Source organism: Oncorhynchus gorbuscha, linkage group LG15 (assembly GCF_021184085.1).
Source record: "Oncorhynchus gorbuscha isolate QuinsamMale2020 ecotype Even-year linkage group LG15, OgorEven_v1.0, whole genome shotgun sequence".
NCBI lineage: Eukaryota > Metazoa > Chordata > Actinopteri > Salmoniformes > Salmonidae > Oncorhynchus > Oncorhynchus gorbuscha.
This window is the reverse complement of record NC_060187.1, coordinates 2,971,978-2,989,270: the sequence shown is the minus strand read 5'-3', so window position 1 is coordinate 2,989,270 and position 17,293 is coordinate 2,971,978. Positions and strand designations below refer to the sequence as shown.

At 45.6% G+C, this 17,293-nt stretch overlaps 1 protein-coding gene across 2 annotated transcripts in view; it reads left to right on the top strand.

The window, feature by feature from the left end:
* Positions 1 to 17,293, top strand: part of LOC123998170 (tumor protein p63-regulated gene 1-like protein) — an 87,244-nt gene that overhangs the window by 12,197 nt on the left and 57,754 nt on the right. For both annotated transcript variants that reach the window (XM_046303167.1, XM_046303166.1), the window contains exon 4: positions 2,907 to 2,995. In XM_046303167.1, coding sequence (XP_046159123.1) covers positions 2,907 to 2,995 — 89 coding nt within the window. The remainder of the gene's footprint in view (positions 1 to 2,906; positions 2,996 to 17,293) is intronic.

Below are 17,293 nucleotides of genomic sequence, written 5' to 3'. Positions count from 1 at the left end.
GCTAGCACCCTATTCCCTATATAGTGCACTACCTCTGACCAGGGCTGGCACCCTATTCCCTATATAGTGCACTACCTCTGACCAGGGCTGGCACCCTATTCCCTATAGTGCACTACCTCTGACCAGGGCTGGCACCCTATTCCCTATATAGTGCACTACCTCTGACCAGGGCTGGCACCCTATTCCCTATATAGTGCACTACCTCTGACCAGGGCTGGCACCCTATTCCCTATATAGTGCACTACCTCTGACCAGGGCTGGCACCCTATTCCCTATATAGTGCACTACCTCTGACCAGGGCTAGCACCCTATTCCCTATATAGTGCACTACCTCTGATCAGGGCTAGCACCCTATTCCCTATATAGTGCACTACCTCTGACCAGGGCTAGCACCCTATTCCCTATATAGTGCACTACCTCTGATCAGGGCTGGCACCCTATTCCCTATATAGTGCACTACCTCTGACCAGGGCTGGCACCCTATTCCCTATATAGTGCACTACCTCTGACCAGGGCTGGCACCCTATTCCCTATATAGTGCACTAACTCTGACCAGGGCTGGCACCCTATTCCCTATATAGTGCACTACCTCTGACCAGGGCTGGCACCCTATTCCCTATATAGTGCACTACCTCTGACCAGGGCTGGCACCCTATTCCCTTATAGTGCACTACCTCTGACCAGGGCTGGCACCCTATTCCCTATATAGTGCACTACCTCTGACCAGGGCTAGCACCCTATTCCCTATATAGTCACTACCTCTGACCAGGGCTAGCACCCTATTCCCTATATAGTGCACTACCTCTGATCAGGGCTAGCACCCTATTCCCTATATAGTGCACTACCTCTGATCAGGGCTAGCACCCTATTCCCTATATAGTGCACTACCTCTGACCAGGGCTAGCACCCTATTCCCTATATAGTGCACTACCTCTGACCAGGGCTAGCACCCTATTCCCTATATAGTGCACTACCTCTGACCAGGGCTGGTACCCTATTCCCTATATAGTGCACTACCTCTGACCAGGGCTAGCACCCTATTCCCTATATAGTGCACTACCTCTGACCAGGGCTAGCACCCTATTCCCTATATAGTGCACTACCTCTGATCAGGGCTAGCACCCTATTCCTATATAGTGCACTACCTCTGATCAGGGCTAGCACCCTATTCCCTATATAGTGCACTACCTCTGACCAGGGCTGGCACCCTATTCCCTATATAGTGCACTACCTCTGACCAGGGCTAGCACCCTATTCCCTATATAGTGCACTACCTCTGACCAGGGCTAGCACCCTATTCCCTATATAGTGCACTACCTCTGATCAGGGCTAGCACCCTATTCCCTATATAGTGCACTACCTCTGATCAGGGCTAGCACCCTATTCCATATAGTGCACTACCTCTGACCAGGGCTAGCACCCTATTCCCTATATAGTGCACTACCTCTGACCAGGGCTAGCACCCTATTCCCTATATAGTGCACTACCTCTGATCAGGGCTGGCACCCTATTCCCTATATAGTGCACTACCTCTGACCAGGGCTGGCACCCTATTCCCTATATAGTGCACTACCTCTGACCAGGGCTGGCACCCTATTCCCTATATAGTGCACTACCTCTGACCAGGGCTGGCACCCTATTCCCTATATAGTGCACTACCTCTGACCAGGGCTAGCACCCTATTCCCTATATAGTGCACTACCTCTGACCAGGGCTGGCACCCTATTCCCTGCAGTGCACTACCTCTGACCAGGGCTAGCACCCTATTCCCTATATAGTGCACTACCTCTGATCAGGGCTAGCACCCTATTCCCTATATAGTGCACTACCTCTGACCAGGGCTAGCACCCTATTCCCTATATAGTGCACTACCTCTGACCAGGGCTAGCACCCTATTCCCTATATAGTGCACTACCTCTGATCAGGGCTGGCACCCTATTCCCTATATAGTGCACTACCTCTGACCAGGGCTGGCACCCTATTCCATATAGTGCACTACCTCTGACCAGGGCTGGCACCCTATTCCCTATATAGTGCACTACCTCTGACCAGGGCTGGCACCCTATTCCCTATATAGTGCACTACCTCTGACCAGGGCTGGCACCCTATTCCCTATATAGTGCACTATCTCTGACCAGGGCTGGCACCCTAGATATAGTGCACTACCTCTGACCAGGGCTGGCACCCTATTCCCTATATAGTGCACTACCTCTGACCAGGGCTGGCACCCTATTCCCTATATAGTGCACTACCTCTGACCAGGGCTGGCACCCTATTCCCTATATAGTGCACTACCTCTGACCAGGGCTGGCACCCTATTCCCTATATAGTGCCCTACTTAAGACCTGCAAAATTTGTGATTTCACATGTTAATAACTTTTTACGCCTGAAAATCCAATTTTCACTTTCACATGTAAGACAACTCCACATGTGAAAATCGCACAGTAGCTTTTGAGCCATTTTAATATCAAGAAAAACTTCTGAAGTCGAGGACAACATTTGTAATGCAAACAAAACAAACTCAAAAGTATTAAAGGAAAACTGTCTTTTTTTTTGTTTGTTTCATTAGTCCATTGTGGACATAGTCCCAAAATATTTAGCTCGTCAGCAATTCAGTTTTCAAGATAAATACAGAAATGATCCCTGTAGGATGCGTTTTGCATCATAAGATGCATTTTATTTCCCGATTTGACATTTGACATTTATACAGTATATCAGCCACCTGAGTCCCTCTCAACAGAGCAGATTCAAGTTCACTGTGGCTCAGATGATAATGATCGCTAATGGTCGAAATAATTCTGAAGTTTTAGCTCTCATAACTGCACGACGTATATTTAAACGTGGCTCTTGTCCCATTTTTAAAGGTTGAATTGTAATCTAACACATTGCTTCCCTGTCCTGTGCAGCCTGGGACCCTGGACCAATCCCTAGAAGACATCAAGGCTCTGATCAATGAGGAGGACGGAGCTGTCCACGGTGTCTGGCTCATGGCTGAGTGAGTTTCATTGTTACCCATACCGTCTCTTCTAATCCCTTACAACAACAAAAAAGGCATGTCAAATGAGCATTTTCACATGTATTAAATATAGGCGGCAGGGTAGCTTAGAGCGTTGGACTAGTAACCGAAAGGTTGCAAGTTCGAATCCCCGAGCTGACAAGGTACACATCTGTCGTTCTGCCCCTGAACAGGCAGTTAACCCACTGTTCCCAGGCTGTCATTGAAAATAAGAATTTGTTCTTTAACTGACTTGCCTAGTTAAATAAAGATGAAATAGAGTTGACATGTTAACATGACCCTTTCACAGTAGGAGTCAGATGTACTCATGGATACCCTTTGTATATGTCCAGTAAGAAGAAAGTTAGCAACTTGTGCTAATGCTAGCAGATACCCATAGACATCCAGTCTCTGCTAACTCTAGCAGATACCCATTCATTGACTTACAGTCATTGTGCTAACGCTAGCAGAGACCCATAGACTTCCAGTCTCTGCTAACTCTAGCAGATACCCATTGACTTACAGTCATTGTGCTAACGTGATAGCAGATACCCATAGACTTCCAGTCTCTGCTAACTCTAGCAGATACCCATTGACTTACAGTCATTGTGCTAACGCTAGCAGATACCCATAGACATCCAGTCTCTGCTAACTCTAGCAGATACCCATTGACTTACAGTCATTGTGATTCTAATAGCAGAGATTCCATAGACATCCAGTCTCTGCTAACTCTAGCAGATACCCATTGACTTACAGTCATTGTGCTAACGTAGTGATACCCATAGACATCCAGTCTCTGCTAACTCTAGCAGATACCCATTGACTTACAGTCATTGATTCTATATGTAGCAGAGACCCATAGACATCCAGTCTCTGCTAACTCTAGCAGATACCCATTGACTTACAGTCATTGTGCTAACGCTAGCAGATACCCATAGACTTCCAGTCTCTGCTAACTCTAGCAGATACCCATTGACTTACAGTCATTGTGCTAACGCTAGCAGAGACCCATAGACATCCAGTCTCTGCTAACTCTAGCAGATACCCATTGACTCTACAGTCATTGTGCTAACGCTAGCAGATACCCATAGACTTCCAGTCTCTGCTAACTCTAGCAGATGTGATTGACTTACAGTCATTGTGCTAACGCTAGCAGATACCCATAGACATCCAGTCTCTGCTAACTCTAGCAGATACCCATTCATTGACTTACAGTCATTGATGCTAACGCTAGCAGATACCCATAGACTTCCAGTCTCTGCTAACTCTAGCAGATACCCATTGACTTACAGTCATTGTGCTAACGCTAGCAGAGACCCATAGACATCCAGTCTCTGCTAACTCTAGCAGATACCCATTGACTTACAGTCATTGTGCTAACGCTAGCAGATGACCCATAGACTTCCAGTTCTGCTAACTCTAGCAGATACCCATTGACTTACAGTCATTGTGCTAACGCTAGCAGATACCCATAGACATCCAGTCTCTGCTAACTCTAGCAGATACCCATTCATTGACTTACAGTCATTGTGATTCTAACGCTAGCAGATAGACATCCAGTCTCTGCTAACTCTAGCAGATACCCATTGACTTACAGTCATTGTGCTAACGCTAGCAGATACCCATAGACATCCAGTCTCTGCTAACTCTAGCAGATACCCATTCATTGACTTACAGTCATTGTGCTAACGCTAGCAGAGACCCATAGACATCCAGTATCTGTGATTCTATATGTATTGTGATTGACTTACAGTCATTGTGCTAACGCTAGCAGATACCCATAGACTTCCAGTCTCTGCTAATTCTTGTGATACCCATTGACTTACAGTCATTGTGCTAACGCTAGCAGAGACCCATAGACATCCAGTCTCTGCTAACTCTAGCAGATACCCATTGATTTACAGTCATTGTGATTAACGCTAGCAGATGATTCTAGATTCCAGTCTCTGCTAACTCTAGCAGATACCCATTGACTTACAGTCATTGTGCTAACGCTAGCAGATACCCATAGACTTCCAGTCTCTGCTGATTCTATAGTAGATACCCATTGACTTACAGTCATTGTGCTAACGCTATAGAGACCCATAGACATCCAGTCTCTGTGATTCTATAGCAGATACCCATTGACTTACAGTCATTGTGCTAACGCTAGCAGAGACCCATAGACATCCAGTCTCTGCTAACTCTAGCAGATACCCATTGACTTACAGTCATTGTGCTAACACTAGCAGAGACCCATAGACATCCAGTCTCTGCTAACTCTAGCAGATACCCATTGACTTACAGTCATTGTGCTACGCTAGCAGAGACCCATAGACATCCAGTCTCTGCTAACTCTAGCAGATTCCATAGACTTCAGGCATTGTGCTGATTCTAGCAGAGACCCATAGACTTCCAGGCATTGTGCTAACGCTAGCAGATACCCATAGACTTCCAGTCTCTGCTAACTCTAGCAGATACCCATTCTTACAGTCATTGTGCTAACGCTAGCAGAGACCCATAGACATCCAGTCTCTGCTAACTCTAGCAGATACCCATTGACTTACAGTCATTGTGCTAACGCTAGCAGAGACCCATAGACATCCAGTCTCTGCTAACTCTAGCAGATACCCATAGACTTCCAGGCATTGTGCTAACGCTAGCAGAGACCCATAGACTTCCAGGCATTGTGCTAACGCTAGCAGATACCCATAGACTTTCAGTCATTGTGCTAACGCTAGCAGAGACCCATAGACTTCCAGGCATTGTGCTAACGCTAGCAGAGACCTATAGACTTCCAGGCATTGTGCTAACGCTAGCAGACACCCATAGACATCCAGTCTGTGCTAACACTAGCAGTGGACCCATAGACATCCAGTCATTGTGCTAACGCTAGCAGAGATTCATAAACATCCAGTCATTGTGCTAACGCTAGCAGAGACCCATAAACATCCAGTCATTGTGCTAACGCTATTGAGACCCATAAACATCCAGTCATTGTGCTAACGCTAGTGAGACCCTAAACATCCAGTCATTGTGCTTCTAGCAGAGACCCATAAACATCCAGTCATTGTGCTAACGCTAGCAGAGACCCATAGACATCCAGTCTCTGCTAACTCTAGCAGATACCCATTGACTTAGTCATTGTGATAACGCTAGCAGAGACCCATAGACATCCAGTCTCTGCTAACTCTAGCAGATACCCATAGACTTCCAGGCATTGTGCTAACGCTAGCAGAGACCCATAGACTGCCAGGCATTGTGCTAACGCTAGCAGATACCCATAGATTCCAGGCATTGTGCTAACGCTAGCAGATGTAGATTTCAGTCATTGTGCTAACGCTAGCATTGTGATTCTATATGTATTAGCAGAGACCCATAGACTTCCAGGCATTGTGCTATATGTAGCAGATACCTATAGACTTCCAGGCATTGTGCTAACGCTAGCAGACACCCATAGACATCCAGTCATTGTGCTAACACTAGCAGAGACCCATAGACATCCAGTCATTGTGCTAACACTAGCAGACACCCATAGACATCCAGTCATTGTGCTAACACTAGTTTACAATTACTCTAGTTAGCAACTTCCTTCAAACTGCTCGCAGAGACACATCTGACTCTGGGTCAGTAGATAAAGGACCTCATCTGACTCTGGGTCAGTAGATAAAGGGCCTCATCTGACTCTGGGTCAGTAGATAAAGGACCTCATCTGACTCTGGGTCAGAAGATAAAGGGCCTCATCTGACTCTGGGTCAGTAGATAAAGGGCCTCATCTGACTCTGGGTCAGTAGATAAAGGGCCTCATCTGACTCTGGGTCAGTAGATAAAGGGCCTCATCTGACTCTGGGTCAGTAGATAAAGGGCCTCATCTGACTCTGGGTCAGTAGATAAAGGGCCTCATCTGATTCTGGGTCAGTAGATATTGTGATTCATCTGACTCTGGGTCAGTAGATAAAGGGATTCATCTGACTCTGGGTCAGTAGATCTTCATCTGACTCTGGGTCATAGATAAAGGGCCTCATTCTGACTCTGGGTCAGTAGATAATGTGATTCATCTGACTCTGGATTCAGTAGATAAAGGGCCTCATCTGATTCTGGGTCAGTGATATTGTGATTCATCTGACTCTGGGTCAGTAGATATTGTGCTTTCATCTGACTCTGGGTCAGTAGATAAAGGGCTTCATTGCCAAAATTCAAAAGTGTCTGTTTTATATGGAGGAAGATAGCATTATCCAGTGTCTGGCTGAGTGAGTTTATCACATAGAATCATATAGATTCTTTATCACTTTGTCTCATTGATGTGCTTGTTTCCATGGTCATTCTGCAGAGTGAGCTGATTGTAAACTGAGAGATTCTATATAATGAGGTTACAACCATCTGGTCAGTGCCAGAGCTATAGTTAGGGGTTTTCCTGATGTGTCTCCGTCATAGGTGCGACTGAAACAAACCACTGATCAACAGTATGGACATGAGTGATTCTATATTTCTCTGAAATGATTTCTTGGAGCAGAAACACTCCAAACCTGGTGATTCTCAGCATGATTCTATCGTCAGGGATCACAATACGATATCACTATGCTGATATGATATATACTGTATGATATGTATTCTATTGTGATTTTCACAATTCTATGTAGTGTGATTCTATATGTAGTGTGATTCTATATGTAGTGTGATTCTATATGTAGTGTGATTCTATATGTAGTGTGATTCTATATGTAGTGTGATTCTATATGTAGTGTGATTCTATATGTAGTGTGATTCTATATGTATTGTGATTCTATATGTATTGTGATTCTATATTGTGATTCTATGTGTGATTCTATATGTATTGTGATTCTATATGTATTGTGATTCTATATGTATTGTGATTCTATATGTAGTGTGATTCTATATGTAGTGTGATTCTATATGTATTGTGATTCTATATGTATTGTGATTCTATATGTATTGTGATTCTATATGTAGTGTGATTCTATATGTAGTGTGATTCTATACGTAGTGTGATTCTATATGTAGTGTGATTCTATATGTAGTGTGATTCTATATGTAGTGTGATTCTATATGTAGTGTGATTCTATATGTAGTGTGATTCTATATGTATTGTGATTCTATATGTATTGTGATTCTATATGTAGTGTGATTCTATATGTATTGTGATTCTATATGTATTGTGATTCTATATGTATTGTGATTCTATATGTATTGTGATTCTATATGTATTGTGATTCTATATGTATTGTGATTCTATATGTATGTATTGTGATTCTATACGTAGTGTGATTCTATACGTAGTGTGATTCTATACGTAGTGTGATTCTATATGTAGTGTGATTCTATATGTAGTGTGATTCTATATGTAGTGTGATTCTATATGTAGTGTGATTCTATATGTAGTGTGATTCTATATGTATTGTGATTCTATATGTAGTGTGATTCTATATGTAGTGTGATTCTATATGTATGTGTGATTCTATATGTATTGTGATTCTATATGTATTGTGATTCTATATGTAGTGTGATTCTATATGTAGTGTGATTCTATATGTATTGTGATTTGAATACTGTGATTGTGTTGATGTTCCAGACATATTGCTCGCCACTATACAGTATATCTGCTGCAGAGAAACAAGAAAGAGAATGAGAAACTAGCTTTGATTAGTCATGGAACAAACAAAAGGCTGAAAACAGGTTGGATTACTGTTTAAAAAGCAGATGGATAACAAGCGATAGCTAACGCTATCTAGCAAATATTAGTTTTCATTTTACGTATGATATTTGGAGACCGAAGTGCATTGACTTTTGTTCTCTATACATGTCGGGGATGTTATTCACCAGGACATATTGTTCTGTCTCATGATCCCAGAGAATGAAACAGCACAGGGGATGTTATTGAAACACACAGGACATATTGTTCTGTCTCATGATCCCAGAGAATGAAACAGCACAGGGGATGTTGAGTGGGCGTATTGATGAATAACATATTCCACAGGGGATGTTGAGTGGGCGTATTGATGAATAACATATTCCACAGGGGATGTTGAGTGGGCGTATTGATGAATAACAGATTCCACAGGGGATGTTGAGTGGGCGTATTGATGAATAACAGATTCCACAGGGGATGTTGAGTGGGCGTATTGATGAATAACAGATTCCACAGGGGATGTTGAGTGGGCGTATTGATGAATAACAGATTCCACAGGGGATGTTGAGTGGGCGTATTGATGAATAACAGATTCCACAGGGGATGTTGAGTGGCCGTATTGATGAATAACAGATTCCACAGGGGATGTTGAGTGGGCGTATTGATGAATAACAGATTCCACAGGGGATGTTGAGTGGGCGTATTGATGAATAACAGATTCCACAGGGGATGTTGAGTGGGCGTATTGATGAATAACAGATTCCACAGGGGATGTTCAGTGGGGGATTGATGAAAGACAGATTCCACAGGGGATGTTCAGTGGGCTGCGTGGCCGTATTGATGGAAGACAGATTCCACAGGGGATGTTGAGTGGGCTGCGGGGCCGTAACAGATTCCACAGGGGATGTTCAGTGGGCGTATTGGTGAAAGACAGATTCCACAGGGGATGTTCAGTGGGCGTATTGATGAAAGACAGATTCCACAGGGGATGTTCAGTGGGCGTATTGATGAATAACAGATTCCACAGGGGATGTTGAGTGGGCGTATTGATGAATGACAGATTCCACAGGGGATGTTCAGTGGGCTGCGTCGCCGTATTGATGAAAAACAGATTCCATTTGGCATCGAACGGTGGGCTTTTGTACAGATGCCTGCCGTCACGGGACGGCGGGCAGGCCTCTTCACTCTAGTTATGGATGTGTCTCCCTTTTCCATATGGAAGCATTGTGTGATACACCACACTGGGCTAGAATGGATACACCGGGAGCAACTGGAGGAAAAAGAGCTGAGCGCAAAACTCTGGTAATTTAGATTGTAAAGTACATCACTCACGCCTGTTCACTAAACTACGTGGAGATTTGGGATCAGAGCACCTCACACCGACACTTGGTGGTTATGGAGGGGGAGTGTTTTTTTTCCACATTGGGAGAGGATACTGTTGTCATCCACAATAGGATGTAAACAAACAGATTTAGTTGACTTTCTGTGTAATGAAAATAAAATAACAGGTAACAGCATCAGTAAGTGTACCACACCAGTGATGACTGCTCACCTCCAACACCGTGGAAGAGCACCGTGGGACCTACTTCCCAATCCGTTTGACTGATCCTGGCTCAGTTGACATGCCGGTAAGTCAAATGGAGCAGCTGACTGAGCTGTCATGTGACCGAATGCTGCAGACAACGTATTCACGGGTATTCACTACCGAGTAGTTTTGGTTCCTGATTCGAAGGGAACGATACTCTGCTGTCTGCCTCTGAGCATTAATGTTGCATTTCAAGACAACTGGGAACTTGGAACCAGGAAATCTACAACTTCAGTGCGTTCAAGACAACTGGGAACTATGGAGAGAAAAAAAAACGAGCTCCAACTCGGAATTCCAACTCAAGAACTCAGGCCTCTTTCTAGAGTTCCGACTCTCCGACCTGTAGATCACTGATGTCTCGATTTGACCTCGTATTGTTCTGAATTCCTAGTTGTCTTAAAAGCACCATAAAACTCATGGTACCCCTTCACCAGCTCTTACCTGTGTGGAGCTGGAGTCAGGGCTCTCTTCTCCATTATAACCAAATATCCATCCAGGCTGGATGTGACAGCGGAGATGAGGTGCTCACTGTCGACCACGCCCCCTGACATGAGGGGACACGCCCCCTGACATGAGGGGACACGCCCCCTGACATGAGGGGACACGCCCCCTGACATGAGGGGACACGCCCCCTGACACGCCCCCTGACATGAGGGGACACGCCCCCTGACATGACGGGACACGCCCCCTGACATGAAGGGACACGCCCCCCTGACATGAAGGGACACGCCCCCCTGACATGAAGGGACACGCCCCCCCGGACTTTTAGAAGCTCTGAGGGGACATGCGTCAAGCCACAACCATCTCATTAGTGGTGGTGAGATAATTACAAATGAGTCTGACATAATGTATCTTGACTCTCATAGCCACAACCATCTCATTAGTGGTGGTGAGATAAGATACATTATGTCAGACTCATTTGTAATTGACTCTCATAGCCACACATTAAAATGATGTGATGGTGATTTGAGAATACAATCAGAAATACTGATCGAATGTTTTACAATTGACTGCCATAGCCCCGAATAACCAGAGCCCTGTGGGGAATAAAGTACCATTTAGGGCACAGTCTCTTCCTGACGGAGCAGGAAGCAGGAAGAAGGCGTTATATATATTTATATATACATATACACACACACACACACACACACACACACACACACACACACACGGCTGCTTGCCTGAGGAGTTACTGTTGTTGGTATCATTTAACCGAAGCGGCCACGTAGGATGACCCCATGCGGTCTATCTGCCCAGTCCAGGTTAAAGTCATCCTATCTGCCCAGTCCATGTTAAAGTCATCCTATCTGCCCAGTCCAGGTTAAAGTCATCCTATCTGCCCAGTCAAGGTTAAAGTCATCCTATCTGCCCAGTCCAGGTTAAAGTCATCCTATCTGCCCTGTCAATGTTAAAGTCATCCTATCTGCCCAGTCCAGGTTAAAGTCATCCTATCTGCCCAGTCCAGGTTAAAGTCATCGTATCTGCCCTGTCAATGTTAAAGTCATCCTATCTGCCCAGTCAAGTTTAACGTCATCCTATCTGTCGAGTCAATGTTAAAGTCATCCTATCTGCCCAGTCAATGTTAAAGTCATCCTATCTGCCCAGTCAAAGTTACTTCAGCTCTTTCTTCTGCTGTTGTTTTGACTTGCCTCAGTGAACTATCCACCCAGACCCTGAAGGCTCCTAGCAGAAGTCTGAGTGTCGACGGAGGCGGAGGCTGAGGCCACGTGCTACCGGCTCACCGAGCTGTGGAAGAGAGAGCTAGAGAGAATCCATGCCATTGTTAATGACTTGTATGCACAGGGGCAAGGGACTAAGTGTGTGTGTGTGTGTGTGTGTGTGTGTGTGTGTGCGTGTGTGTGTGCGTGCGTGCGTGTGCATGCGTGTGAGACACAAACAACACGTTCAGACAGAGGTCCTCATGACATCAATTAATAAGACAACATTTCTCAGCTCCCCCTTAGACTCAGAGGTGCTGAAGGAATGAAGAGGGGGTGTGTTAGAAAGAGGGGGTGTGGAAGAAAGAGGGGGTGTTAGAAAGAGGGGGTGTGGAAGAAAGAGGGGGGGTGTTAGAAAGAGGGGGTGTGGAAGAAAGAGGGGGGTGTTAGAAAGAGGGGTGTGGAAGAAAGAGGGGGTGTTAGAAAGAGGGGGGTGTTAGAAAGAGGGGTGTGGAAGAAAGAGTGGGGGGTGTTAGAAAGAGGGGGTGTTAGAAAGAGGGGGGTTAGAAAGAGGGGTGTGTTAGAAAGAGGGGGGTGGAAGAAAGAGGGGGTGGAAGAAAGAGGGGGTGTTAGAAAGAGGGGGGAGAAAGAGGGGGTGGAAGAAAGAGGGGGGTGTTAGAAAGAGGGGGTGTTAGAAAGAGGGGGTGGAAGAAAGAGGGGGTGTTAGAAAGAGGGGTGTGGAAGAAAGAGGGGGTGTAAGAAAGAGGGGGTGTTAGAAAGAGGGGGGTGTTAGAAAGAGGGGGTGTTAGAAAGAGGGGGTGTTAGAAAGAGGGGGTGTTAGAAAGAGGGGGTGTTAGAAAGAGGGGTGTGTTAGAAAGAGTGGGGGTGTTAGAAAGAGGGGGTGTTAGAAAGAGGGGGGTGTTAGAAAGAGGGGGTGTGTTAGAAAGAGGGGTGTGTTAGAAAGAGGGGGGGTGGAAGAAAGAGGGGTGTGTTAGAAAGAGGGGGGGGGAAGAAAGAGGGGGTGTTAGAAAGAGGGGTGTGTTAGAAAGAGGGTGTGGAAGAAAGAGGGGTGTGTTAGAAAGAGGGGGATGAAGAAAGAGGGGGGTGTTAGAAAGAGGGGGTGGAAGAAAGAGGGGGTGTGTTAGAAAGGGGGTGTGTTAGAAAGAGGGGGTGGAAGAAAGAGGGGGTGTGTTAGAAAGAGGGGGTGTGTTAGAAAGAGGGGGTGTGTTAGAAAGAGGGGGTGTGTTAGAAAGAGGGGGTGGAAGAAAAGGGGGTGTGTTAGAAAGAGGGGTGTGTTAGAAAGAGGGGGTGTGGAAGAAAGAGGGGTGTGTTAGAAAGAGGGGGTGTGTTAGAAAGAGGGGTGTGTTAGAAAGAGGGGTGTGTTAGAAAGAGGGGTGTGTTAGAAAGAGCGGGGGTCGAAGAAAGAGGGGTGTGTTAGAAAGAGGGGTGTGTTAGAAAGAGGGGGTGTGTTAGAAAGAGGGGGTGTGAAGAAAGAGGGGGTGTGTTAGAAAGAGGGGTGTGGAAGAAAGAGGGGTGTGTTAGAAAGAGGGGGTGTGTTAGAAAGAGGGGTGTGTTAGAAAGAGGGGTGTGTTAGAAAGAGGGGTGTGTTAGAAAGAGGGGGTGTGTTAGAAAGAGGGGTGTGTTAGAAAGAGGGGTGTGTTAGAAAGAGGGGTGTGTTAGAAAGAGGGGGGTCAAAGAAAGAGGGGTGTGTTAGAAAGAGGGGGTGTGTTAGAAAGGGGGTGTGTTAGAAAAAGGGGGTGTGTTAGAAAGAGGGGTGTGTTAGAAAGAGGGGTGTGTTAGAAAGAGGGGGTGTGTTAGAAAGAGGGGGTCGAAGAAAGAGGGGTGTGTTAGAAAGAGGGGTGTGTTAGAAAGAGGGGTGTGTTAGAAAGAGGGGGTGTGTTAGAAAGAGGGGTGTGTTAGAAAGAGGGGTGTGTTAGAAAGAGGGGGTGTGTTAGAAAGAGGGGTGTGTTAGAAAGAGGGGGTGTGTTAGAAAGAGGGGGTCAAGAAAGAAGAAAGAGGGGTGTGTTAGAAAGAGGGGTGTGTTAGAAAGAGGGGGTGTGTTAGAAAGAGGGGGTGTCGAAGAAAGAGGGGGCCAAAGCCAAAAGAAAGAGGGGTGTGGAAGAAAGAGGGGGTGTGGAAGAAAGAGGGGGTGTGTTAGAAAGAGGGGTGTGTTAGAAAGAGGGGGTGTGTTAGAAAGAGGGGAGTGTTAGAAAGAGGGGTGTGTTAGAAAGAGGGGGTGTGTTAGAAAGAGGGGGTGTGTTAGAAAGAGGGGGTGTGTTAGAAAGAGGGGTGTGTCAAAGAAAGAGGGGGTGTGTTAGAAAGAGGGGGTGTGTTAGAAAGCTAGAGACTTAAATGCTCCTTTTTCTCTCCTTCATCTATAATGAATAATGGAGGAGCATTTCATTCTCTATCTTCAGTTAGATGAGTTGAAGTTTCCACCTCATTATGTGGGCAGTGTGCACATAGCCTGTCTTCTCTTGAGAGCCATGTCTGCCTACGGCGGCCTTTCTCAATAGCAAGGATATGCTCACTGAGTCTGTACATATTCAAAACTTTCCTTAAGTTTGGGTCAGTCACAGTGGTCAGGTATTCTGCCGCTGTGTACTCTCTGTTTAGGGCCAAATAGCATTCTAGTTTGCTCTGTTTTTTTAGGTTAATTCTTTCCAATGTGTCGAGTAATTATCTTTTTGTTTTCTCATGTTTTGTTTGGGTCTAATTGTGTTTCTGTCCTGGGGCTCTATGGGGTCTGTTTGTGTTTGTGAACAGAGCCCCAGGACCTGCTTGCTTAGGGGACTCTTCTCCAGGTTCATCTCTCTGTAGGTGATGGCTTTGTTATGGAAGGTTTGGGAATCGCTTCCTTTTAGGTGGTTGTAGAATTGTAGAATATTTTCTGGTTTTTGATAATTAGTGGGTATCGGCCTAAATCTGCTCTGAATGCATTATTTGGTGTTCTACGTTGTTCCCGGAGGATATTTTTGCAGAATTCTGCATGCAGTTTCAATTTGGTGTTTGTCCCATTTTGTGAATTCTTGGTTGGTGAGCGGACCCCAGACCTCACAACCATAAAGGGCAATGGGCTCTATGACTGATTCAAGTATTTTCAGCCAGATCCTAATTGTTGCTTTTTATGTTCCTTTTGATGGCGTAGAAGGCCCTTCTTGCCTTGTCTCTCAGATCGTTCACAGCTTTGTGGAAGTTACCTGTGGCGCTAATATTTAGGCTAAGGTATGTATAGTTTTTTGTGTGCTCTAGGGCTCTCTCCTTGTCTCTCTCTAAATAAACACACATTTGTGTTGTATTTACAATGGTGTTTGTTCTTCACTGGTTGCATTTTTCTTGTGGCAACAGGTCACAAACCTTGCTGCTGTGATTTGTTGCCGAATTCTTTGTGGGTCTGTGTAATCTGAGAGAAATATGTGTCTCTAATATAGTCATACATTTGTCAGGAGGTTAGGTCAGAGAGTGCTTTTCAGTTTCCATCTCATTTTGTGGGCAGTGAGCACATAGTCGGTCTTCTCTTGAGTTCTCGAATATCTGTTCCTTCTTATTGTTTTTATTTATTCACTAGGTGTTTTTATTCATTGATCTCTCAATTTGAACAACAATCAGAATCAACCTGCTTTTCCATTTGTTCTGTGTCTGCTACTATGGGTGTGGCGGGGAGGGGAGGGAGCGTGGTCAGCCGGTCTCACGGTAATTAACATGATCACGTTTAGCTTCTCCACGCCTCTACATGCCTCTACGTATACACGCTGGCTACAAGCCGCTAATGCTAATGTGTCACGTAGATGCAGGGAGTCTTGAAGCAGGTTGAAAATGGTGAGTTTAATAATAACAAACACGGAGAAAACAAGAGCAGCGTCTGGACATGAAAACTGAACCAATACTGCCTGTAGAGTGATGCTAGGTGGTGCTGGATAAAGAGGGAGTAATCAGGGAGGTGATGAAGTCCAGGTGTGAGGGTTGCCAGGTAGGCTTATTTAGGGTTGCCAGGTGGGCATATTGAGGGTTGCCAGGCGGGCGTAATGAGGGTTGCCAGTGGGGCGTCATGAGGGTTGCCAGGTGTGCGTCATGAGGGTTGCCAGGTGGGCGTATTTAGGGTTGCCAGGTTTGCGTCACAAGGGTTGCAGGTGGGCGTAACGAGGGTTGCCAGGCGGGCGTCATGAGGGTTGCCAGGTGGGCGTCATAACTCCCTCACGACGCCAGGACAGCTTAAGATTTAGATGCACTATTGTAAAGTGACTGTTCCACTGGATGCCATAAGGTGAATGCACCAATTTGTAAGTCGCTCTGGATAAGAACGTCTGCTAAATGACTTAAATGTAAATGTAAATAAGGGGTTGCCAGGTGGGCTTCATGAGGGTTGCCAGTTGGGCGTCATAAGGGGTTGCCAGGTGGGCGTCATGAGGGTTGCCAGGTGTGCGTCATGAGGGTTGCCAGGTGTGCGTCATGAGGGTTGCCAGGTGGGCGTAATGTGGGTTGCCAGGTGGGCGTAATGAGGGTTGCCAGGTTTGCTTCACAAGGGTTGCAGGTGAGCGTAACAAGGGTTGCCAGGTGGACTAAACGAGGGTTGCCAGGTGTGCGTATTTAGGGTTGCCAGGTGGGCATCACGAGGGTTGCCAGGCGGGCGTAATGAGGGTTGCCAGGCGGGCGTAATGAGGGTTGCCAGGCGGGCGTAATGAGGGTTGCCAGGTGGGCGTCACGAGGGTTGCCAGGTGGGCGTCACGAGGGTTGCCAGGTGGGCGTCACGAGGGTTGCCAGGTGGTGGTCATGGGTCGGTGTTTAGTAAACCGGCGACGCCAAGCGCTGGAGCTGGGGTCGACGTGACAGCGTGCCTTTGGAACATCTGCATTTTAAAAAGTAATAATATTTTTTTTAAATCAATAATATCACAATAAATCCATGATTTATTTTAATCAGGTCTGAAGAAACATTATGATATGAAGAAAATGTATTTCAGAAAAACAGAATAAGAGTTGGTCCACTGTGTTATCTGGCTATAGACTGTATGTTATCTGGCTATAGACTGTATGTTATCTGGCTATAGACTGTATGTTATCTGGCTATAGACTGTATGTTATCTGGCTATAGACTGTATGTTATCTGGCTATAGACTGTATGTTATCTGGCTATAGACTGTATGTTATCTGGCTATAGACTGTATGTTATCTGGCTATAGACTGTATGTTATCTGGCTATAGACTGTAGGTTATCTGGCTATAGACTGTATGTTATCTGGCTATAGACTGTATGTTATCTGGCTATAGACTGGTTATCTGGCTATAGACTGTATGTTATCTGGCTATAGACTGTATGTTATCAGACTAGATACTGTATGTTATCCAGTGTAGGTTATCTGGCTATAGACTGTATGTTATCTGGCTATAGACTGTATGTTATCAGGTAGACTGTATGTTATCAGGCTATAG